Source organism: Micrasema longulum, unplaced genomic scaffold (assembly GCF_059751315.1).
Source record: "Micrasema longulum isolate JH-2025_06_02 unplaced genomic scaffold, ASM5975131v1 h1tg000853l, whole genome shotgun sequence".
Lineage (NCBI taxonomy): Eukaryota > Metazoa > Arthropoda > Insecta > Trichoptera > Brachycentridae > Micrasema > Micrasema longulum.
This window is the reverse complement of record NW_028278045.1, coordinates 42,637-70,447: the sequence shown is the minus strand read 5'-3', so window position 1 is coordinate 70,447 and position 27,811 is coordinate 42,637. Positions and strand designations below refer to the sequence as shown.

At 31.5% G+C, this 27,811-nt stretch overlaps 1 protein-coding gene across 2 annotated transcripts; it reads right to left on the bottom strand.

The window, feature by feature from the left end:
- Positions 1-339: 339 nt before the first annotated feature.
- On the bottom strand, positions 340-24,911 carry LOC148278613 (uncharacterized). Of its 2 annotated transcripts, none has more exons than XM_088231142.1 (5): positions 24,783-24,911; positions 9,462-9,543; positions 9,113-9,295; positions 6,490-6,643; positions 340-1,999 (listed from the first exon to the last, which is right to left on the bottom strand). In XM_088231142.1, the coding sequence occupies exons 2-5, from the start codon at positions 9,540-9,542 to the stop codon at positions 1,923-1,925; spliced, it is 495 nt and encodes a 164-aa protein (XP_088087268.1). In that variant the 5' UTR covers position 9,543; positions 24,783-24,911; the 3' UTR covers positions 340-1,922. The 2 variants fall into 2 exon arrangements, with proteins under 2 accessions (XP_088087268.1, XP_088087269.1); XM_088231143.1 differs by lacking the exon at positions 24,783-24,911 and adding an exon at positions 20,267-20,555 and having other exon boundaries at positions 1,742-1,999.
- Between the last annotated feature and the right edge of the window lie 2,900 nt (positions 24,912-27,811).

Sequence of the window (27,811 nt, the reverse complement as noted above, 5' to 3'; positions counted from 1 at the left end):
AACAAATAAATTATTGTTCTATCATAATTAAGAAGGTAGCTAAAATAAGGGTCTATAGTACTCTAGACTCTTAGCGGAGGATGCAGAAATGAATTCTTCGTGGCATTTTCTATGGTTGTGAAAAATTTCGTTGCGATATTTATATAGGTATTAATCAAACTGTGACTCCTGTTATCAAAAATACTTAAATAATAAATCTACATGAAACATAAATTATGTATAGTTAAAACGTTAAACCCTTGTACCTCGAAACACATTTTTGCTGGGTTTCAGCTACCTCCTCAATGCTTCTTGGACGTGTAGATTCTACGAAGCTTCTTTTATTTGTTGAAAAAAATATTTTTGAACATTAACAGATTTGTTACTGAAAAATTAAAAACTTATAAATAAAAGCGTGACAAACTGTGCGTATGTGGTCGTTTTTAGTTAAAAATAAACGTAGATTTAAAATATATTTGATAAATTCTCAGAAATAATACTATTTAAGGGTATTATTAAAAAAAGCTTAAATTGGTAAGTAATTTTCTTAACAAAACTTACATGACTATTTTACGTAAAGAAACACACACAAGAGAGAGCTCGTGAGTACGCAACGGTGTATGACGTTTAATACCTATAACCTATTTTCAAAATAGACCACCGAACTAATCGAATCGACCATACAGATACAAAGAACACAACTTGGCATCTTGCCATTTTTACTTCCACTTCATAGACAGAATTAATACTACAGCGCTAGCGTACTAAACTCGGTAAAAATGCAACCATTAACAACTAATAGACAAATTAAACTGATCAGAAAATACCGTGTATAATGCATATCGAAATTTGTTATAATCTTGTAGGCAAACGTTAAATTTTTATCCCTTTTTTTATTCTCAAATCGTGCGTACACGCACAGAAATACTATGTAAACATCGAATTATTTTGTATACCTATAACGATTGCCATTAATAATCAATCTGTTCTAACTATATAATGCATATTTTTTTTATTCAGATATTGCGTGCGCGTGTTTCAAGTAAAAGCGTGTCTACACCCTGGCCAATACGTTGGCAAATACGTATCGGAAAACGTGTAGATGGATATTTGTGACTAGCAGAGCTGGCACACGAGCAGTCACATGTGCCGGTGTGCGATCCGCCTGTTGTCGGTTTTTCAATACACATCAAAGGGCGCTGGCTGAACGATTGTCAATGCGTTCACGCGTTTTCCCTGCTTTTAATATGCAACCAACTACCGAAGAGGGCGCACATTTTTTTTTTGCGCTTTTGACTTCCGCATATCGGCTCGCACAGACAAATACTCGCTGAGAGTCACGCTGCCAAAAACTGTTATTTAAGAAACACTGTCACATTTTTTCTTTTATATAGGGGGGAAGGAATTATAATCGGATTCGATGAATCGATAGATCTACCGAATAATCGGTAGAGCTGGCAACGCTGGCTGAACGACTCGCCAACGTGTGAACAGTTTAGTGATTTATTGCAAATACGCGCGCCAGCGTACTGGCCGACGTATTGGCCAGCGAGTAGAGCAGACTTAATAAAAATTGCGAACAAAACGTGCAGTTTGTCCCATAGAGCGAGAAACGCCTCGTTTTCGGGAAATAAAAAATATGTGCTTTTTTCACCATTATAGAAAACCTATTCGACGTCGAACGGGAAAAAGTATTATACCGTTGCCATCGTATTTTTTTTTTTTTTAGAAAACACGAAAAGATCCTATTTTGTTCATGCCATTTTTTATTCTTCGTTTTCTTATCTGTTTAATACGTACAAAGGAAATAGTGTCCTTGGTTTACGCGTAATTTGGTAATATTTTATGGCAATAGTGTTTTAGCTAGTCATGATTTTATTTTTGATATAAATGTTTTTGTGAAACAAAAGATTTGTAATGAAATCAGTATCTTGAAATCCAATTTAAACTCCCATGTTTGCTCCTGGCACAATCTCCTTCCTGAAGCTTGACACCACAACGAGGAAATAGTACATGAGTGCTGAAAAAAAAAACAAAAAAATTAGTACCTGGGTAATGTTTATTTATTACGTGTGGAATTACCTAAAGTGCTGTACAATGAGTGATAACCAAATAACAAAACTGAGTCGTAAAAATATTTGGTTTCCAAGACTTGTTGAGTTCTACAAATGGTGTATTGGCTTCCCGTAAACCCAAAAAACCTATTCCTATTCACAACACTGTATTATTTGTTGATTCAGAAGACCTAGTGACGTTTTTCAAAGTAGTTTTTTTTTTAATGAACATATTTTCAAGAAACTTCGGCGTACGATTTAATGCTCTAATTTTTACTGCGCGCAAGAAAATAAATACATATTCAATTTCTTGAGCTTTTTGCATATGCGTTATGAAAATGATCACATTTTATGCTTTTTTATTTTTAATTTTTTTATTTATAACAAATCTTTTTTTTCATTTCACAATAGATATACATAAGTTACAAATACAAAAAACCTATTAGATAAACACAAAAAAAAGTTACTGGGACAGATTTAAAGGTTGTACTTATTAGTTAATAGGGGATCGGAGGATAATACCGTAGAGCGGCCAATTCCGTACAGCAGTTTCAAATTGGAAAAAAACGAGTTACACATGTTTGTATCTATCATACTCGTTCGTAAAGCGAAGTCTAGCCTCCTAGTTGATGCGGTTTCACACTTGCCGTTTTAAATTTTAACCCCAGAAAATAAGCCGTAAGACAAACCTTTACGTAATTAGATAGTGGCGGTTTTGAATTTTATTTTATTAGCATATTTAGCATAATGTTATTGACAATTAACACCCAGTTGCGTATGTTTTTGTGACTACACGACGTTGAAGGTCAATATACGTTTTCGCTTAAGCCCGTACACTGTACTGTGTTAACCGTCATAACAATCTGTATTACACCAAGCTATCGCCATTTGGCTTCGTTGCTCTTTTTATCAAAGTTAACATCAGAATTTCCAATACGGAGAAATAATATAAAGTTAAGATTAGATAATGTGAGTAATATGCGAGGAATTCGGTAAGAACAGAAAATTATGACATTGGTGATCATTCGGAAATTGGGAACATGCTTTATGCAGTGGTGAGACTATTGCGGATAATTATTTATGTATATTTTGCGAATGAATGATCCTATAATATGGTTTGTATAATGAATTATATAAAGGTTTGATTGATAAAGTCCTTTAATGATTTGTAAAAATACCTTTAATTTGCTATTTGGGGCTCGAAAGAATCTATGAAATTAGACGAACGATGTATGGGTAATTCCGTACTTCCTACTTCTTAAAATTGATATTTTTTTAGGGGTCAGTGGTAGTCGCATATAAAAAGGCTTTATCCATATAAACCTTAACTACATTAAGAGTAAATTGCTACATAAAAGTAAGCCTTGTACCGAATAGATTCCAAGAAAATTACGTTCAAAGTTAGGTGTACGGAATTATCCTCCGCTCCCCTACGCCTCCAGGGTGGGTGGTAAGGGATCAATATTTCATGTACGCCTTGTATTAGAAATGAGGATTTAAAAATGCACTAGGTAGTAAGATCCATGTCAGCAAATGTCACTTCTGGAGCGTGTCTTTTCCCAACAAATAGAAGTAGTGTTTCTTATTATAACTCTTAGTGTTACGACATGTTAATAGCTTCAAGATACGACTCTGGTTCTCGCATGTGTGCGTCTCCAAGTATTGTAAGTTATTTATGTTTTATTACGCATATTAATTTATAGACACGCGGCCTTGTTCGCTTGTTCTTGTAGGCAGTGTTTTAATATCCGTCAGTTCCCCATAAACAAAATAATATGAGGTATGGAGATCGCCAACCAAAACCATTCACTAAATAAAATTGAATTTGAATTAGTTAAATACTACACTGCAGAAACGGATATTCGTAACGGAACTGTATAGTTCCGTTACGAATATCCGTATATGAGTATGACTGTATAGTCAAATGTCTACGAATAATTTTCATAAAATTAAAAATCTTGCAACGCGGCGTATCGTGTCCCCTAACTTTCTCATCCGAGACACGGTTTTAATTTATGAAGGTACTGGACATTAGACAATCGTCTATGCGCTTAGTAGCTGCAAGACGTGTTGTAATCTTACTCCTTTTTATTATTCATGTATTTTTTTAAAGTATTATGTCAATTTTTAAAATATGTGAATGGGGGCTAAATTTCTAACTGTCTATGCGCTCTGTAGCTGCAAGACGTCCTGTAATCTAGCTCCTATCTGTTATAATTTTTGATTGATCTTAATTGAAAACGAGGAACTAGAATCTCAACCATCCATGCGCTCTGTAGCTGCAAGACGTACTGGGATATTTATTAATTGTACAGAGCCCTTGAACTGATTTTCACAAAAATGGCGCTATATAAATTATCCAACTATATATATATATTTTTTTTTTTAAAAAGAGTCATTGGCACATTTCTGGTCATGCGGTTACAAGAGGAGATCCCAGCTGAATGCTCGTACGAGGTTTTCCTGTAATTTGAATTATTCAATACCAAAAACACGTACGACGTTCGCTCAGAGAAATGTATCTTCTGGCTCTAAGAGTGTTCAATGTCCTGCATGAAAACATTAAGTTCTCTCAAACGAAGGACATTTTCAGGAGAAGTGCAGGAGACTACTGCGAGGCATTGCATAGATTTATATACTATTAAGCGTGTTGTCCAGATGTTTATGTAATTCATATATATATTTTTTAGTGTTCTAATAATATGCATGCTTCCACTTTCCATTATGTTGTATCCCAACTCAACACTGGGCTCTTGGCCTCATAGAGTTCTTCTTCTTCTTCAGCCTTCTGTCCTCCACTGCTGGATAGGCCTCTTCCATATCCTTCCACTTCTTTCGTTCGGTTGCTGCTTGCAGCCAATTTCTACCCCCCACAGCGGCTATGTCGTTGGACCATCTTTTTTGAGGTCTTCCGACGCCTCTTTTATTCTCCCGAGGTCTCTATCTTAAACTTTTTGGGGTCCATCTTGTGGAGTTTTGTCTCGTCCTGCCCATTTCCACTTCAGTCTTGCTACGCGATTCATTATATCCGCTATTCTGGTTCTGTTCCTATAGAGTTAGGACACTTTTTTGTAATATGTGTCTTTATATTAATAAATAAATGTTGGATATGAGCTTTCTCTATAAAATTGTTAAAAACCTAATTGATAGCCTACAAATTGTTGGAAACATTTCATATCGAGTCCCTGTCCGTACTCGATATTGCGCGCTCACATACTTTTGGTGTATTTGAAAAATAGCACTCTTCGAAGAATACAGACTACCTATAGTGACAATTTTATTGACATCGACATATTACACTGTAAATACTATAGTTTTATCAGGACTGTTAAAGATATTAAACATTTATCTTCTGCTTAACTATGTGTATCTAATGAATTGTTGAATTGTGAAATTTTAGTTTAAATATAAATGTTCATGGAAACAGAGAGGGAAAGAGGAAAGTAGGGTCGGCACATACCATGTCTCCTCCCATATATATTGTTTTTACTTAACTTTATATATTTTTCCCTCTCCTTCTGTATTCACAATAAATCTGTAATTTGTCTTACTTCTTAAAAATAAATAAAAGAGGAACAATAAAAACATAATAATGGACATAAAAAGAAATGACAATATTCGATATAATATACATGTACTTATGTAAATTATTTTATGCGAAATGCGAAACTCACATTGATAGGGATAAAAGGGTGTCTAGTACTTTTGAGAAAGTACAACTTTTGGAAAATGGCTTTCATTTAATAGCACGATAAGCTTTTTTAGGTTATTATGCCGTTGCTGTCTACAGCTTGTCATTTTTATATCTGTGGCGCTTCACAACCTACGTGTTACGACCCATGACGCCAAAAATTCGAATTTGGCGCCGGGGGTCTAAGGTTACATAATCGACCACTAGATGTCAGGCTGGGATGACGCCAGCTTGGTGGCGCCACTACGAATTGCTAGGGAAGGATAGAAAGCTTTGTATCGAAAGAAAATTGTGCAAAGTCCGATAAGTGTGAATTGAGCGATGATTGATCAATAAACTATTTAATTACTAATAAAAACCGTGTTATTATTTAAGAGCCGTCATGTACGCTTTTATGTGATTTCTTTATCACTGGGTACCAGGGCTGGTATTCCAAACGCTCTCTTGGACGTATTATCTCGTGTATTTATATAAAAAAAACACGAGAAAAACGGTTATCTCGTGCCACGAGCGTGGTCCTGAATAGCACCCCAGGATGATTTTAAACGCATCCCCATCATCTCTGTTTATATATATCGTCGGGATATTTGTAGATCTCGATCGCCTCTTTTACCAATCGAGTTTGGTGACTTTTGGTATCCCTAAGGCTCGAAGAGAAACTTATGCCCCGTTTCGTTCAAAATTTTTATTTTATTGGTTGGAAGACATTGCCATTTGGCAAAAAATAGCATTATGTACAAAAAACTAACTAAATATCACACTAACCTGTTTGAATTACGCCGATTATAAGGATCGTGATTCCAGCACCGATGGCTCCTCCGACCATCAGCAAGATTCCCTGAATAAGAGCTCCAATGACGTAAATGATGACGAAAACCACATTAATCACCACCCAAAGGTTGATATAATCCGGACGTCTCTGAAATAAATAAAATCCAATAATTCACATTTATTATAGACATCACAGACGAGTGTACTTGAATCCACACATTTGGACTAACCAGTGACAGTTTCATCGCTTTCGCGACATCTCCGACACTGGTTTCTTTATTTATTTTTTATTTATAGATGTAGCCACTCCACTCCACTCCACTGGCCCACATGCATGTTCCGGAGTATCAGTGTATTATTTATTTTTTACATAATTGTACAAACTTTCACATCAATTGTGTAAAAATTCAAAAGAAATAAAAAAAATTAGAACATATCTACATCAATGAAACGATTATTTATTATAAAATGAATTTACCTATATACAGGTGTTCTTCAAACCCTGTCACATCTGAAACCACGGTGATCAGTATGGGCAAGAAGACATACTAGCATATAAAAAAAAATATTTAGGACAAATAATTTTTTAAATATAAAATATTTAAAAAACAATAAATTCTGTAAAGCAAAACAGTAAATAAAGTTTTACGGTAAGCAAGAAAGACAAATTTAAGTTAAATTTAAACAAGCAAGCATATATTATCGCGAAAAAATAAGAAATAAAAATATGTATATATGAAATGCGTATTTGCCAATACTACAATGCAATTTGATATAATAGTAAAAAATAAAAAACAAGTATAAGGTAATAAAAATAAACAAGTAATATAACAAAAAAAAAGTAACAAGTAATATATTGTCATATGTTTAATTATATAATAGTAATTGAATTTAATTATTTTTGTCTGAATGACCTTTTTATTAATGTTACTGGGTAAATATATGAATTTGTATAAAGTTATTTAAATCAATAAATTACAACAGGAACGGAGAATTAAATAAGGGAATTTGGATCCCAGGTATTTACAAGACTTATGACCTGTCATTGGCTGGTTTAAGTGGCCACTTTACACACTGTGTAACATTCGCTATAGCTGTCAAAATAATTTTCAATAAATATATAAGTCTGGCATTATGGTTCACTGGGATGAGATAATCGAGAACTTGATACACAAATAGCCAAGAATTTTCACTTACAAATTTCAATGTTTTTAAGTCATTAAATTTGTCGTTTCATAAGATTCTTGCAGAAACCTGGAATACGTTTTCTAATCTCTTAACAAAAAATGTCTCTCAATACTTCGCTGACCTTTTGCTGATTATGAATTATCTACGTTTTTAGTCAGGCTAACTTTATTAGTCTAGGTATACTGTACGAGTATGTAACTATGGGACCCATATTTTTATCTGTAAAGCATATAACATGAAATCATTGATCTCGCACTAAGAGCAGAACTGTAGCATTCCAAAATCCCACTTAATGTTTACAATTCTACTAACAATCAATAAAAATATAGTTGGTCCCAAATATTAACCCTGGGGAACACTGTTGGAGTAGTGACGGTGAATGTATTAAGTAAGTAATTTCGTAATTCGCGCCCTTTTTTTAAACCAAGTATATCTCGTTCATTATTTGTTACATCGGATCATACGATACGGCGTTGTAAATGTGTGAGTGTATACACAGTATACTGCAAACGTTTTTTTGACAGTATTGCGCTCAATCGGTTCAGTCGTGAACTATTTTGTACTTGTATGGTCCCCTCAATATAATGTATATATTAATCAAATTGAAAACATTCAAAAGAAATTTATAAGGAGCCTGGAATATCGTTTTGGTAACATTGAAAATGATTACGGCGCATCTTTGATCAATTTTAATATAGAATCACTACAAAAAAGGCGCCTTAGATATGATTTAATTTTTCTTTTCAAAATTCTCAATAACATAGTTGATTCGCCGTATCTTTTACAAAATATTGGTTTCCGTTGTCCTCTTCGCTATACTAGATTAAATTCCCTTTTTTATGTACCAACTTGTAAAAACAATTATACCTCGAATTCATTCATTAGACGTACCTGTAGAAATTATAACGGACTCAGTATTGATGTAGACATTTTTAACTGCACGTTGCATTTGTACAGAAAATTTCTTCATGGGGTCGATTATTTGGGATAGTTGCTGAATGTACATCTTGAGTGGTTTATGCTATGTATATGTGCCGCATGTAATGTATATGTTTGTGTATGTTTTATATGTGCGTTCATGTGTGTGCGTGGATGGCTCGGAGTGTGCATTCGGTATTTTTATTTATTTTAATTTATTACCTCCATGGAAAACGCAAATGTCAACAATTATCCTTTTTTCACTTAAAATTCTTATTTATTTTTTATTTTTTGTCACATTTAATGTTTATATCTTTTTAATTTATGAAAACTTAATTGGTCTTTTTATGTTAAAAAATTGTTGTTTTTAGTACTTATTTTGTATGACTGTATGTTTTCTAAATAAAATAAAATAAAATAATTGTAGGAACAAAGGAGCTTAGGGGACAAGATAAATTCATAAGAGGTTTTAATGGAATAATAATTAAAAATACTTGTAAAAATGGTTTACCTTCTGAACTCCAATAAGAAGAACTATTCCAAGTATGCAATTAATGATTCCTCCGATTAGTTGTACAATGTAAGACGATCCGCCTGGTCCTTCAGTGCCATGACCACCATGAGCTGAATTAGCTGAACTGCTCTTGGAAAACACAGCCAATAGTGAGCTGATACATATTAATATTCCACCCACCTAAAACAAACAAATTTATTTTTATGCTTTATTGCTGAAATACACTTTTTTAAACTGGAGGATCAAACGAACTAATACACGGCATAAAGACCACCATCTGGGGTCGTATTTTTCTGGTAGTGGTTGTCAAAAATTAGAAAAAAAAAATATTGTCTGTTCAACTTACAATTTGCAGCCAAGCTATAACTTTTGAACCTGTTTCTAATGTGCACCCACAGCAGGATTGTTTAACTTTTGGGAGCGCCATTCTGTAACAAAATAATTCAGATTCTTATTGCAATATTATTTATATCGAGTATCTTAGAGGGCAGGGGAACTTTTGAATTTGACAGCAAAAAAAACATCTAAGGTAGGTTAAAAATATGAGGTAGGTTAATGAGTAGTTGTTTTTTTATTTTATACTTCATAGTACGTAAACGTACACGTTATTGGGAGGCAAGATAATTACGCTTCAGATGCCAGTCCAGATACTTTTCCGCATGAATGGTCTATTGTACGTAAGCAGTGGTGTAGTCGGGCCGGAGCGCACCGAGCGGCGCTCCGGCCCTGGTCAGGAACAAATATTACGTTTCAAAAAAATATCTACTTAAGTCTCTATGAACAATTCGAAATAATAACAAACGTATTTATTGCCTGCTCATTGCACATGTTGCCACCCCCATCCATTTAAAACAGGAACGGAAGAATTTGAACTAGGTACCACCTAATTTTATGATTATTTTGAATGATTTCTGCCAGTGGTAAAAGGTGAGAGTTTTTACTGCTTTTAAGTATTTAAGTTTTATTGCCCTACCAATTATGTGAAAAAACTGTCTTTGGAAAATATCGACTTTTTCTCGTAACATTTTTTTCTGCGTGGCATCCTATTTTCAGTACACGTTTTTACAAAACACATATTTTATGTTTAAAAAAAATAGTATTTAGAAAACTATTGAAATGCCTGGTCATATAAAAGTCTCTTCGCGTCGCGTGGTTTTTGAGAGTAACTTTTTTTTAAAATTGTAATCTTTGCCGAAAAATACATTGTGTTTTTTTTAGTAATATGCATATATTTTTAATTTAATTTGTTTTTACATTGCTTACATACAACGGATAATACTGAACCCTAAAAAAAGAATCGTCGACTGTTTGAGCAGAGAAATACATTACTAAGTACAATTGGACAAGTATCAACCATATTTACGATCATAGCCAGAAAAATTTAAGAATAACTGGCGAACCAAGATTCTGGTGGTTCTGAAACCAAAGGTTACTTAAAGAAAACAGTATTCCAGAGCTGAGTGATTACGACTTAGAAACGAAGGAAAGCGCATCCGAAAACGAAGACCAAGAACTACATAAAGAACAAATCCATCAAGCATCATTTGTTTATAATATATCATTTTTATAAATACGTATTAAATTATTGGCGTTGGCGTGTGGTTAGGCCGTTTTTTGACAATGTGTCACAGGGTAAATTAATTCCAGTACCTACGTGTTTCCCTTTCTCTCGCCAAATTCAATCCTGTTCCTTTCGCACGTATATGAAATTCCGAAAAACAAATTAATAGTAATTATTTCTCACCTAATGTCAGTGTCCGCTTTGATCTCAATAGAAGTGTGTACATGTTAATTGCCAATCGGTTTTCGGTATTAAACGCATCGCAAATTGTAAAGTATAATTCATAATAAACAAAAGTAAATTTACCGCGTCTAAGAAAACGAAGATATGTACCAATGGTCTAAAGTTTTGCCGCTCGTGACGTGACATTAACAAAATTTAATATACCCGCTGTCGTGACCCAGCTCACGCTTCGCCAGCGTGTTCGCCTACCATGTTGAGCTCGATTCCTGGCAAGATGGACGTGAAATATTGATTTTAAAGGCAATATTTTATTACTCCTGTACTGGCACCTTCAGCGTAAGACCGATCACCTTACCTTCCATGTAACAAAAATTATCAAGATCTGCTACAACGAGGAAGTTCAGTGCTACGGGAAATTGTATTTTTACACGCGGTAAAAATTTAACACTTAATTGTATGGCAAAGATTCTCGAAAATGTATGAAAAAAACAATAAATACCTATACATTTTTAATAAAAATTAACTTCTTTCAAACATTACAGGTTCTGGTCAACAGCTGTTTAGAATAGCCAATTAATTACGTGTTGTGATTCGTGATAGATTTCCGGTTTCCAGGAAGCCATGTTTAGCGAGTTTTCATAATATGTTCAGAATTCTCTTTTTAAAGAACCGTTTACATGTGAATAATACAAAAGATATGATAATATTGTCTTGTCTCAGCTCCGTGAACAACCTCGATCGTGCAGGACATAACGCCGGGACAATACGAAAATTTGGCCGCTGTTCGTACGTGAGCGCTGCGAAAATGAATACACGACAGCGTTTGTTACGGGCGAATTCACGAAAAATATTATTTATTTTAAGCCAAATAATAAAAAGTATTTTTTTCTGCCGCCGTTTTCAACAGAATATTTTTTGGGAGCGACACGTTCGCGTCGAGCAAATCGCTATCGTCACAAGGTCCTGTTCGTACGCGTTCACACGAGGACAATGTGGTGGTGGGGCTAATCGTTGATCCGCGGAGATAGCCTGCCCGTCTATCTCGGTGGCGATGTTTCGGTGCAATTTTTCGTCCTACAAATTGCTGTTTACACGTGGATAATGGTCGAGTCCTGGGACAAAACAATATTGTATTGTCTTTAAATGTCAGCTCAACTCACGACGACAACTTGTGACGTCACGGGTGGAGTAAAGTCAAAATTATTCAAATTTAAACAATCATATAATGTTGGCATAGATTGTTAGCAGTGGCGAATGGTGATTTTATTTACAGGTAAGCTATAAAAAAATATCGTATATTTGTACCTACATAGGAGGTACATAATATAATGTAATTAATATATACTATAAATTGATATTTTTCTGTGTTTGAAATCAACTCAAACGATGTAACTTCGTGATATATTATATTATATAGATATATTTTCAATTAAACAATAAATTAAAAAAATTATTAAAAATACCACTAAGAATTCAGTCGATATTAGGTATTCAATTGAAATGTCAACTGACCGCATTGTTCTAGTAATTAATAGTGCTAAAGACGGCCGCGTGGAGCGCTATATGTCCTGCAATATAACGCATGAAAATAATTATGGTCTTATGTCAAAAGTACCATCTCAAAGAAAAATAGTCCTTAAGAAATAATGTTTGAAATACTGTTTTTCAAATCAAGAATCTTCAAATAATAATTTATAATTTGTGTAATCTGCAAGTTTAATATAGGAGAAAAAACCCGCATTGGGGTTAATACATTTAAAATATAGTATACTTATTTGCATGAAAAAATAAGCTGGAATAATCGGCTAGTTTCTTGGATCACCGCAGGCGCTGGGCGCATTTAATTAAAATTTATATTTATATTAGGATAAAAATACAAACGGTGAAAATGATTTTAAATAAATATTAATTATTTGTTTGTTTTTCTGTAAATAAAGTTACAATAAAACATTATTATGGTTAGTCAAATATAATGGTAAGCTGCGCATAATCGCTTCTATACACGGTTCGCCCATGGTTGTTAGTCTATTCACATTTATTTTTTTAAACCACTGAACCTCCTTATTGGAGTATCAATGCACCGCTGGATATGAAAATTATCATAAAAGTACTGAAATTATGTGTACGCTAGATAGGCATTAATTTATTGCGTAGGTTTTGTAAACTTTGATGCACGATGAAGGATAAAATGACGTAAGAACTGAAATAAAGCGTTTTAAATTATGAAGTTAGATCAGTAATTAAAAAAAGTACAATTAACCTTGGAATAGTTCGTCATTAAGAATCGTCTGGGAATGTTTGCTAAATGTTTCAGTAAGGTGGAGTTACATTTACCCATGAGATTATTAAGTTCAAGAAAAATGTACATTTATTGTACTATCCACGTATTAATTCATGAAATTAAATACCATTTGTTATACTGATAAAGCCCTCTAAATGGAAATATTTGAGAAAACATGGAAGAATGGAAATATATCATATACTCTGAATACTCAGGCGAAAAGAATTCAGGTTTCTGGGCCCCAAAATATTCAATATGTTACCCGAAAATTGCAAAATTTTTATACCCTTTGGTGGTACAGAAGATCAGTAATAAGACATAGTACGGTTGACTGATGTTTATTATAAAAAATAATATTACTGTGGTTAGAGAGCGACTGTTTGCTAGGAGAGACAGATCTAGAATGACTCGCCAAGTTGTGTGGGTGTGCAGACGACTGCAGATATATTGTTGTTAACAATAATATACCTACTTTCCTTACAGAAACCATGACCCGGATTCAACTTAATACATTTGTAAAAAAAATTGGTTCAGTGATGTATAGAAAAATCAGAAAATTTACTCAAAAACATTCTCAAATAATAAATGGTATTAATTTAATAATATGTATATAAAATAAGTTATCAGTAAGGAGAAATGTTATTGTTTATTTTTGCATAAAAATGTCTGCCTTAAAACAGGTTGTGCCTAATTAAGCAGACTAGACATGATCCAGAAAAATTTATTATCAATGTATATATGTAGTAGATAAAGCTATTGTAATTTTTTGTTGATAAACTATGATTATTATTATTATTTATCGAAGCGAAATTATGAAATTTATAAATGAAGCACTAACTTTGTGGTTATTCATTATAATAAAGTAATTATCCTATTATAGATGTTGTAAATAATCATAAATATCTAGGATTAATTATTGATTCGAAATTTAGCTGGGGTGTTCATATTGATGGAATCAGCGACAGATTAAGGTACTGGCTTATTGTGATTTATGAAATCAAAAGCATACTACCTTTCAAAACGTTAAGATACAAATATACCTCGCTCATTGAATCCATTATATCTTACGGAGTGCGTGTCTGGAGTCTCAGCTTCCAGTCTCATCTGGGTAAAATTTATGATATTCAGGTGAGACTGTTGAGAAGGATTGTACCGGATAGCATAATCCGCGAGGCGAAACATATGGGCGAAGGTGTATATATATATATATATATATATATATATATTTTTTTTTTAAATTTTTTTTTAAATATATATATATATTTTTTTTTTTTTTTTTTTTTTTTTTTAATTCTGTAATGTCCTGCCGGTAAAACAACTTTGTGACTACAAATTGATTGTAGATCACTTTGTTGATCCGGAAGATAAAACAAGAGTTTCCCACACTCACAACACTAGATTGAAATCTAAGGGCTCCATGATCGTTCCTCGAATTACAAATAACTTCGGAGAGCGAACATTAAATTGCGTTATTCTAAGATTGTTCAATGATCTCCCACAAAATATAATTAGCATGAAGGATCTTCAAATGAAAAAAAAGAACTGAGAAATATCTTCTAAATACTTTATCGTGCCTGTTAATAAATAAATTGATATAACATAAATAAAATAATGTAACATAAAACTGTAATTAAAAAAAAAAATGTGTCCCACCGAAAAGTCTTTTGACTTAATGGGTAAAAATTTTTTTATATGTATTTTAAATTTTTGAATAAACTCTGCTCTGCAGCACTGAAACTGAAAAAATATAAAACGACCTAACTTTTTCCATTTTCACTTTGTTTTAATGCAAACAATATCAGTAATATGCGCTAATTTAATACGTACTATATTATTTATTAAAAGCTTAATTTTAAAGTGCAAGTTATTTATATGTTGAAATTATCTTATAAAATGAAAATAAAACAACTTTGTCTTTAACCACTTTTTTTTCTACTGACCGGTTTCAAAGCTACACAAACTTCTTTATATGATTTCCTTCTAAATATTTTATCGATACATATGGATCTGTTAAAAGAAAATAGGAAATAATTAATTAGTTCATTGTAATTGAAAGGTGACGGTGTATGTTATTTTAGTATTTATTTTACATTTTTGTAGATTTAATTATTTTTGATAATTTTTAAAGCGAAATTTTAAGAAAATCACCTCAAGGGAGCTGTACATTTGTACAATAAACACCCGAACACGTCTTGCAACATTATGATAGTTCAGTAAGAGTCCTGACGATGAAATAGGTACGTTTTGAAATCAGTAGACATTAAAATCTCGTTTTGCGGTTGTTCTTATATACTAATGAATTATACTAACGATTCGTTTATGTTATTATCGTATTAGTCGAGTATTATTAATGTATAAATCGAGTCGAAAACACATGTCCATGTTTCAGGTTCGATTTATCACATTTAATTCTGAGTGCGAAATAGAACCAAAACCCGGCACAAGTGTTTTTGACTCGATGGCTACTCTCAGCTTAAGTCCTAAATAAGGAATCGAGTTCGTCTACCATCATTGAGGTTCTGCTTTCGATTCCTGCCGGGGTGTACGAGAAATATTTATTTATTCATAATTGTTTTTAAAATCACCTTAAAAATAAACAATAAAAATAAAGTGATCAAGATTTTAAATAAAAATGTTTATAAATATTTTTCAAACTCAAATATATCATTGTTCCTGAACTGGCAAGTGAAGCGTAAGACTGATCACCTTACTTTTATGTGAAGGATGATCGTAACTAATGCATTTGGTTTACCAATTCAGTGCCCTATGCATCACTGGGTGCGGAAAGGGGGATGATGGTGATGATAACTAAGCAATGTCCTTGACCATATTAAAAAAAGGCGGGCGTTCGGCTCCATCCATTGTTACTTTTTTTAGCGAACCGTGGCATACCGGCCGTCCATAAATAGATATGCTATAACAATATCATTTTCAAATGAATCGTAAAAACACATTTAAAATATTTCATTTAACGTAATAATAACCTTAAATATTTTTTGCTGTAATATTAATTTTATCGATCTAGTATTTCCGTTTGGTCCTCACAAATGAGATAACGAATTGTTGAAATCCCTCGGATACTTGCTTCAAACTGTAAAGGATTTTAATACTTTCCACTCCCTTAAAACATTGTCGACTGCCTTAACTAGGAGTAACTCAGAATTAACTCAACAAAATGGCACCCTTTTACAATGTGCATGTAATGAAGTCGGAAAAAGTTCCAAATAAATATCTCATATTCATTAATTTTAATCATAATTTTCGAGCTGAATAGATTGACTCTCCTTTTTCTACTTTATCTTTCCTTTCTAAGTAAAGAATTCTTAACGATACCATAAATTGTTATAAAATGTCGAACTGCACACTGGACGTCCTTGATTTAACTAGACTGATAATGATAATTATTAAAGTACCAAATAGATGTACAAGATTGCAGTCTACCTTTGTTGTGATGTCTGGTAGACATAATTATTTTGTAAATTCTCCAATCGTCAGACTACACCGGCTTGTACTAGTACTACCTATATGTATGCAGTATTGTATCTTTATATCTATAAAGCATAATGTCTTTTGATACTTTATTTTTATTCTTATTGTTATTAAATAAGTACCTACATATATATATATATATTTATTTGTGTTAGTTAGTTCATAACATCTTAAGAACTAATGTAAACTTTTAATAATATTTCAATTTTTTTATAAAAAATTCTCAGTAACAAATTAATTTTAAATATTAAATTTTTTTTCTCTTTCCTTTATTTCTTCTGGTAACTTATTGTACAGCTTCAATCCCTTGTACAATGAGTTTTTAGATTCTGCTTTTCTCCTCATTGGTAATCTTATCTTTTTTACCCCTTGTTTCATATGTATGACATTGTTGGTTAAATTTTATTACTGTTTTTATTTTATTCATCCCCTTAATTATTTTATGTATAAAAATTGCTACATTATATTTAATTTGTTGCTTTACTGTGAGCAAGCCAATTTCTTTGTTCATTCTTTCTACATTAGAATAGATATTTCTTTTGAGTATAATCCTCATTGCCTTATTTTGAAGAATTAGTATATTTTTAATTTCTCCTTCATTACATAAACAAATGGAAGAATGCGTGGACATATAATTGTTTTTTAGATATGAATACTACTTTTTAAATTTATTACATTTCGTAATCTTTCCATAATTTTTTTTTTTTTGAACTTTTTTTTGTTACATATTGAGTATGTTTTTAAAATTTAAATATCTATCCAAGTAGACCCCGAGATACTTTATTTCGTCCACATAATTTATATTCAAATTATCAATATTGATGTTGTAATCCTGGGGTATTTTTTTTCCCCCAATATTCATACATTTTGTTTTTGATATATTTAATTTCAATTTATTTATTTTATTTTATTTTTATTTGGGATTTTTACAGCTATTACATAAACAAAATAATTAGAAAAATCTTAACAATACTAAAGCCAATTAAAAAAATCCTGAAAAATTTGTGTGACGTTTGTATTCATGTGTATGTGAATGTGTGTATGCGTGAATGGCGTGTGTGTGGGTGCGTAAGTATGAAAAAAATATTTGCTTAAAACTTGTAAATTGTATTAAAAATGGTACAATAAAGAGCTTAGTAAAAAGTTAGAAACCTTTTTGTTAAAATTCAAATGACGAAATGATATAAATTGTTTTTTTTTTTTTTTTAAGTATGTTAAATTTCAAAACCGTCTTCTGAAAAAAAAAACATTTTATTTTTTAAATTTAACTGATACACATCGAATGAATAATGTGCGACGAGTCCTATACAATACGGTAGGTAACCACAAAATGCAGTAAATACAAAATAATGACAACAATAAAATAAGGTTTGACAATACGCGAACGTTGATTCAAAACGAACACACATTGCATATTATATGCACCTACATAATATAAAAATGAGAATAATATATAAGTTTAATAGAAATGATTCGGATTATAAAAATCAGGTGTCACAAACAGTTGGCCCGCAGTACGGGGATACATAATTATATTAAAAGATCTTCTCACTATAAAACTTATATATTTATGTTCAGGGATAGAGAGCAACGGAGAGGAGGATGCGGACAAAGACAATTTATTACCTATTTACTTTTAACCATTTTGATATATTTCCTAAATCGTAATTAATTTTATTTATCACTATATCATAATTATCTCCTGATATGTAAACTAGTGCATCATCTGCAAAAAGTTGGATTTTCCAATATTTTAGAGATTTACCGATGTCATTTATGTATATCATAAACAATATGGGCCCTAGCACTGAGCCTTGGGGTACTCCTAAATTATTTTCCATCCGATCTGAAATAATATTTTTAACTTTCGTTATTTGATATCTGTTATTTAAGTAGCTTTGAAACCAATTTAAGGCATTTCCTCTTATTCCAACTAATTTTAATTTTTCTAATATTCTTGTTGTATCAATAGTCTCAAATGCTCCTTTAAAGTCTAGAAAAACTGCTAATACATATTTATTTTGGTCGATTTCTTCTTTCCAGTCACCAATTACTGTATTAAGAGCTGTTTCACACGAATGATTGTTTCTGAATCCAGATTGCTCTTCAATAATTATATTCATTTTGTCTATAAATTCAACAAGTTGATTTTTTACAATGAATTCCATCAGTTGTTCATATTTTGGAAGCGTTTTAATAGATCGGAATTCCTCAGATTTTTTTGTATTCTTGATTTTCGGTATTGGGATAACTATTGATGTTTTCCATGACTGCGATTTGACATATTTGAGTATTGACTTGATATACCATAAAACTCTATAATTTTAATTTTATACCTGTCGTGTAAAAGCCCTTTGGGCGTATAATCAATAAATAATTTATAAAATATCTAACTGTTACATCTATATTCGAGAAAATTTCTGATAGTGCAATAAGGAAGTTTAGGCATTACAGGGCTTTGGACAGTTTAAAATAATCTACCAAAAAGTAGATATTGTGGTTTGGAGCACATACTTTCACTTACACATACATACTATCACACTTGACAGACATTTTCTTCAACTAGACTTACCATGCTAATTTTACTAAAGTAAAACATATCCCTGAATTGACAGTTTTATTGCCATACAGAATGATGTAATATGCGGCTGTTTACAATTACGATAAATTAGTTAAATATAAATAATTTGAAAACATCGACGCCAGTTATTTTTTTAAAGATAATATTATCATTATAAAATGTACGTCCTACACTGTGTGAGTGGTTCATTGAAATTTTCATATTGCACGGCGAATGGCAAAAGACATATTAAATTTAGCATAACTAAATAAAATACCACAAAATCACTCGCAAACGAGTGGAGGCGTATAAAAAAAAAAAAAAAAAAATACCAGGTGTTTATAAGAATATACTTGTAGGTACTCTACACGGTACGAGTAATTTTCAAAAACTTTTTTTTACGATAAATATTTTTAAAAATTAAAAAATCGATAATCTAATTACCATTTGTGCCCCAAATCTAAATGTTTAGGTCTCCCAGAATGGACCCGAAATTTGTTTTTTGTTTGTCAAAAACGCAGATATTAAAAAAAATAAATTAACTAAATAAAAAAGTTAAAAACCTTAAGAAACAGTATATAAAACTGGATATCTGTCATGTAACATTAAGGTCTTCAAGATTAGCTGAAAAAAGTTGTTTTTGTTACTATGCAAATAAAAAGAATTTCATTACTAACATATATTAACTAGATCATAACTTTTTAAAATTAAATTAAGACTATTTTTGTTATATATCATTTTATTTTCGCGAGAATTCACTTTAATTATACTTGTATTATTTCTGAATGTTGATTATTGGTAGAAATAGTTATAACATGCTGAAATTATTGCAGTTCACACATACTTATTAGTTCACATAGATTTATTTTATTATTATGTATATATGTGGCATCGCAGTTATAAGTAGTTTCTCATCCTACAATCAAAAAAAATATTTTACTGGTTGTTAAGGATCGTTTATACGTTTATATAACTTATTCGGAAGATATGCTTTTTTTTTAAACGTGAATATTCTTTCGATTTCGGCATTATTTAAAAATATTATACATTTTATCATTTTAGAAAATACAATCTTACTTGATGTTTATTCCTGGACTGTTAAATTTGTAAATTAGAAGTGACGTTTCGTTTTAAATTTTGAAATATTTTTCTGCCCAGTAATCTTGATCTAATGAATCCATCTCACTTTTTAACGCCAAACATGCTTTAAATTCTGTAAGCTCTTTTACAATTATTTCCACTGCTTGTATGCGCAAAGGAATTTTTAACTCTTTCCTTCACTAGTTCCTATTTTAACGATCAACCATAGTTATTGTTCTCCGAGGTGGTTCGTTACTATTGATGACTGCCAATCAATAAGATATATGTGGTCCGTAATGGGCAGGACACTCGGCGAAGCAAAATGGCAGGTGGACACCCAGAATAATAAAGTGGAGACCATGAGCAAGCAAAAGAAGGATTGGAAGGCCACAGAAAAGATGGGTCGGGTCGATGACAATATCTCGGTGTCATCAATGGAAAATCATGATTTTGTAGTCTCTGGTGCCTAAAGCACATCATTGATTATATTACCATAATTAATTTATTCATCGTGCCTTTATAGATATTTTTTTTATTTTTATATTTATTTAACTTTTTGTACATAATGTTATTTGTACATTGGCGGGCTTATTGCCAAATGGCAATTCCTTCCAACCAACCAATAAAATAAAAGTTTTATTTTTGTAATTCAAGTTACAGAACATATTCAATAGAAAATAAAGATTAATAAGCTAAAAATAGAAATAAACGTATTTGTTTATAAATTACCTTAAATCAAAACAATTACTCAATGGGAAAAAGGAAAAAAGAGGAAAAGGGAAAGGAGGAGAGATTAAGGAAGAGAAAGGAGATGTTTATGATAAAATGATCGCTTATACTTTACGATTGAAGTACCAATCTAGTACCTTCTGTACCATTAGGTGCGAATGGAGTTACATAATAATTATGATACATTAATAAATATACACCGTCCACTTGTAGATTTTTCTGAGAAACAAACTCAAAGGTCGGGGCCCGTAGGGCCTTTTCACACATGCCACGCCAATCCACCCGGCCCGGAAACTTTCCGAACCGTACAAACGCATACGCAATGTGTCACCTTTTCTAGAGTGTATCCGGTAAAATTACCGGGCCGGGTGTGATAAAAGGGCTTAATACAACGGGAAGGTAACAGAGACATCTTAAATAATTATTTATCTATAAACAATATAATATTTCAGTAAAATATGTTTTGAAACAGGTTCAAATACAGATATATGTTTTTAAAATAAGTATTTTAGGTTTTATATTTTCTAAAAGTTGTCTACAATTTCGTGGCCTACTGCCATGGAAAAGCGGCCAGAAACGGCTAAATAATTTAGTTTATTTATTAATTATCAGTTTGAGACCCAGTGTTCATTAAAATAAACGTGAAAAATCTGTATAAAAAGAGTTTTTTTTAATACCAAGAATTTTCAAAAAATTCCTTCAGTTCATCATCACCATTCACCTTCCGTACCCACTGTTGCATAGGACACTGGATTAGTACACCAATCTCAGCATATCTCGACCAATTTCGTTACATGAAGATAAGGTGATCAGTCTTGAAATGAAATTTTCTAGTGTGAAAACACCCTTTAAATCAATATTTATTATCAACAACGTCGGAAATCGAACCCAAGATCTCTTGCATGGTAGGCAAACGCGCTTACCATTACACCACGAGGCCTTCTTACAAAATTGTTTATATGTTCAGGATTTGATTCATGCGTGAAAAGGTTAAACCAACCAATGTCCGGTCATAAGCTCTGTTACTGCCGAATCTTTCGTATTCCGTACTCAAAAATGTTTTCTTTCTTTGTAGCGATAGATTTCGACATGATTTACGTTACCAAAATGTTAATGCGCTTTTCTGAATAATCTTTATGAAATCTTTGCCGGTTTAATCCAGCATTTGTCTACACGAATATTTGCACCTAACAACTGGTCTAAAAAAAATAAGTACGAAAAATTGCAAAAAATATGAATGTTACACAGCGTGTAATGAAATATATTGAACTAATAAATGACAGGTCATACATAAGCTTCTGTAAATGTCTACACTGATTTATTCTCACCTCAAATATTAGCCCGCTGCAGGAGAAATGAACTGTCATTTTAATAATAAAATCATTATTCCCTTTCCGGCACTGCATTGGTACTAAAGGTAAGGTGATTAGTCTTACACTTAAGGTACCAGTCTAGGGATTATGAAATATTCTAGTGTAAAAACATCCTTTTAAATAATATTTCATATTAACCATGTCGGGAATAGAACCCGAGACCTCTTGCATGGTACGCAAATGCGCTGACCGTGACACCATGAGGTCATTTTAAGGTTGAAGTAAACTTATTGCTTATACAGGTAAACGTCATTTTGCGCCGGTTCTATTTACGCCGATTTACAATTGAACGTAGTTATGAAAAAAGTAGCCAATCCACAATTTCGGAAAAATGAGATATTTGTGTTATCGAGTGCAGTAAGGTCGATTTTATGTTCTGCTAAAAACAGCCAGACCGCTTTCATATAAAAAAACTGTATTAATCACCTCCGGAAAAAGGTGTCGATCACAAAACTAGAAAAATCTTATGGTACTTTAAAAATCTTTTAAACTCGTCAAATACACAATAAGATTCTTGTTTGTAATATATAAAACAACTGATGTATTCATTGTTTATCGTTTGTTAAAGTCAAAAACATTCAAACTATTGTGTAGATTTTATAATTCACTCTTTTCACAAATGGCTATTATCTCAGTTTCACTTTTCTATGGCTGGCTGCTTTCTGTATAACTACGTTCAATTACGCCAGTCGGTGCTGGCGTAGGATTTATAGGATAATAGCAGATACACTTTTACACGTTGTATTATTCTATTACCGTGTACGCGAGCAGCCGTGTGTGTGAAATTGTTTCCGAGTTTGTTTTCCTTTTGTATTTAAGAAAAAAAAGGCATGACTATATTTTTTATTTTATTATTATTAAAATTAAAAAAATATTCAAATGTTTGTAGTTTATGTTATGATTCTGCAAGAAAGGAAGCAACAATCAAAGCAAATGAAATTGGATGCTTTTTTCAAAAAAGTGTGAGAATATGTTTTAGTACCGACGAACTGACGAGTTAGTATTTATTATAAAAAAAACATTATTTCAATCAAGAGATTATTATTTATTTTTTAAAAGGAATATAAAGATATTTATCAAATACATTTATAATTAATTTAGAATATATTTAGGGTATGTATTAAATAAACAAGTTGGATTGTTCTTAGAATTTTGACACGGAACCTAACCTTAAATCTTCCATTTTTTTGTGTTCATTTTACGCCTATTTTTTTTACGCCGGTGTCTCTCGTAACGGAACCCCGGCGTAAAACGACGTTTACCTATATTACGTTTCGGTAATCAGTATAATACAAAAGCCTTTATTTCCTGTTTTTTTAATGTACAAAACATCCATCTTAATTACAAACATCAAAACGCTTTAGTTAAAAAACTTATCTCTCTTATCGCTCATAGAGTTAAAACTTTGAATAAAAAAGTTTGACCATTATGTCAGTTAACTCACTTTTCCTGTAATAGACTCAAATGTTCTTTTATCCCAGTTGAAATATTAGTCAAATACATTACCACATGCAAATATGTTGTCGATTTATTACTTATTAAAATTAAACAAAAATTAATTATTATACTAAATATTATTAAATATTTGTATATAACCAGCTACCGACTTTTCTATGTCTACCGGTTTCGTGACGTACCCGTCTCTTTGTAAGGATACCAATTAAACCAACATGCAAAACCCACTATAAACCTTCACCATAGTTGTTGCTCAAAAATATAAAACCAACACGACATGCATTTTCATAAGCACATGCACTGATTAGGACAAAAATGCGCTGATTAAATTATGAAAATATTCAATGTTGTTTAAGAAATAGTAGAAAAAAGTAGAGGGGATGGAGGGAGCGGGTTGGCTCAGTAAGTTTAATAGGGTGACCATTACAGTGGAACATCGTATAAAGGACTATATTGAAAGTTTGTTTAATTATTGATCAAACGAACATTATTTTGAAAGCTTTCCTAATCTAAAATATTTCCATACTATTTACTTTTTACCCTTTATTATTTGTATGTAAGGTTTTAACTCCCGTATTTTTATTAAAGTCATGATTTAAATGGTGATTTGCTAATTCAGAGAAATTATTATTGTGAATACACCTCATATGTTCTTTAACACGAATATCAAAATTTATTGATGTTCTTCCAACGTAAACTGAAGGACAAGAATTGCATTTTTATTTGGTAAACACATGAACTATTAAATAAACAATTTTTATCTTTATTATTGAGCAATAATTTACCGATACTGTTATTTGTATAAAAAGCAGGCTTGATATTATTTGGTAAAAATTTGAATACATTTGTGGATATAGTATTTACATACATAAAGAATTCTTCATAAAGTTTAGTAATTAGTTATTTCTTGTTTTACTTGTTTTTACAAAAATAAATTAAAAGCCCAAAATAGAAACCTGTTGTTTTATCCAAATTACACTTGTTCACAATGTTACGTTCAAATCTCAACAAAACGCCTAATAAACTGAGGTACTGCGTTCTGAATTCGTAAGTTCGTATTTCGAATACGGGCGTGGTCTGATGAGGTGGAGTGAGGAGTGTGGCGCTAATGCCAATGATTGCTATTTTTGTTATTTTCATAAGCATGCGAAATTATCTTTTGAAATGTTATTTTTATAAAAACAACTTAACTACAGAAACTGACTCGTAATCATAATGTATTTTTTAATAACATAGACATATTTAACTGCAGTAAACTCACTTTTAAAACCAAAATTAAAAAACTATTTTATGAAAAAAAAAATGTTTCTTTAAAAAAAAAATATATTTTTACATTATAAATTTAAGTTGTTTCTATTCACTCATATCAAACACACACTCACCCTGTCCATAAACCTACCCTCACATATTCACATACCAAAACCACACTCCTACCTACCAAAACCACACTCCACTTTTTTACACACGCATCCTCACACAAAAAAACTCGCACACATGCACTTATATGAATTATTATCTAACTGAACTGACTAACTAACTAACTAACCATCACGCCATTTCCCCAGAGGGGTAGGCAGAGAGGATAGAACGCCACACCACTCTGTCCTGGCACACTTCCTTTGCTTCCTTCACATTCATACATCTTCTCATGCACGCACGTCGATTATTCCGACTTTTCACATGACCACTTTCAAGAATTTGTTGTACTTGATCATGCCATGTCTTTCTCGGCCTTCCTCGACTTCTACAACCAGACACATTCGCATCATAAATCTTTTTAGCCGTTCTTTCATCATTCATTCGCTCCACATGACTGAACTGGATTTTTATAATTGTATTTATGTGGAAAACTGATTTGGCTTTATTTTATGTTTTTTTTATAATGTTGTGGATATTTTTTCGTATTGCTGTTGTTTGTCTGAATAAACAAAATAAAAAAATAAAATACAGTAGAATCACGTACTGATAAACCGGTAAAATAAAATAGTTTGTTATTTAAAGCTCAGATAGCATTAATTAAGCTTACAAATGCTGAATCCACTGGACATGTGTAATATGATATTTTTTTTTAGTCCTTTGCTGTCAAAATTTAAAAAATGTTTCATAGCTTTATTTTTATTCATGCTAATTATAATTTTCTAGAAACATTTTTTATTTATGTCTATATTGTTGAATGAAACTAAAATGTCATTTTCTGTTGTATATGGTGAAATTTGTTCTGCACTAAAATAAGCGTTTAAAATAATGAACACGTAATATTTATATATATATATATATACGTACAGAGGAATTATATATATATATATATATATGTACAGAGGAATTATATGTATATATATATAATTCCTCTGTACGTGGGATGTCGTGTTAACTCCTTCTAAACAGCTCAACCGATTTACGTGCAGTGTTCAGAGAAACATAGATCTTTGCGCTGTGCGTGTTTGTAGATATTCAAATCTTCAATCTTACATGTAAAAGAGATGTAAGGAGCATAAATGTTTTATTCATTGATCCACCAGGGTTGCATTCGAGGAGAATGCATTTACAAAAAATGGAAAGATGTTGGTTTTTTGTGTATAAAAAAGTTTGTTTTTAAATGTTTACAAACAGCATTTTTTTTTTGTGGATCTCAATCAGATTCTTTTCTTAAATTGTTTATAATTCCTACCCATTTATTTCTTTATACTGTAATAATATTAAATTCAATACTTTTTTAAAAATCGTATTCCTACATAAGTACACCGCTCTGCTGGTGAGAAGACAGGAGTTTGACGTTTGCAAAAAGAATGCCATATTTGAAAGAAATATTTATATTATGTTTTGGAAATCAACCATAAACAAGTACCATAAACAAGTACGAAGGTATTCCTTCAAAATATTTGTGAAGAATATAATACGTTCCCTCTTAACGTAAAATTTTTACTCGCCCAGAAAGATTTGGATACTTATTTACTTCTGACTAAATTCATTTGAATTTGTTAAATATTATTTGCTAAATTTAAATAATAAGTCTAATTGAATGTCCCTCTTTACTTTTGGCCCGAAATTTCATGTTATGTTTACATTTAATTTAGACGGTAATAATATTTTATTGTCACATAACTCTTTCATACTGATTTGAACTACCTCACATTACATTATATTTTTTCGTGGGTATGGGTTTTTTTTTGTCGTTCACTGAAGCGTATATTCTTTAAATATATTATTCTTGTTTCTAAGAGCCAAAATCACTCGCAAACGAGTGGAGGCGTATATAAAAAAATATAAAAAAAAGTACGAAGGCACCTACTTGAATTCAATATTTGAATATGAACAATTTTTAGTTTTGGAATTGAATCACAAACAAGTATCTACGTACCTACTTATCAATAAAAAGTATTTTGCCAAAGTTTGGGCAGGACAACGTCTATCGGGTCCGCTAATATATTATACATAAATTTCATGCCACGCTTGGTATTTATATTTAAATTTTGCAGAAATATATTTTTACGTTGAGTAGTTACTTTTAATATAATTATTTACTATTTTATGATTTGTTTCTCTTAATTACCACTTTGTTTTTTTTTTAAATATATTTACTTCATGGAAAATTTAAAATTGTCTTTGTAAACAAATTTACCTAAATTATATAATTAAAAAAAAAAAAAAGTAAATCAATTGTGATAGTGCAATAGCAACAGGAACTTTAAAATAAAAATACTTGTTCTAAACTAAGTTTTGGACATCAATATTATTGGCTATTGTTTATAAAGGGTATTCTTTAAACCCTGTCACATCCGAAACCACAATGATCAATATGGGTAAGAAGACATATTAGCATATTTCAAAAAATATCTAGAACCAAGAAATTAAAAAAAAAAAAAAAATTAAAAAAAACAAATGGTTGTTTACTTCTGCAGGGGAAAATTTAGGGAAGTGCGGCGCAGTATTAGACCACCCCCTCCTCGTTTCTCCCCTGCAGAAGTAAGCAACCGTTTGCTTATTT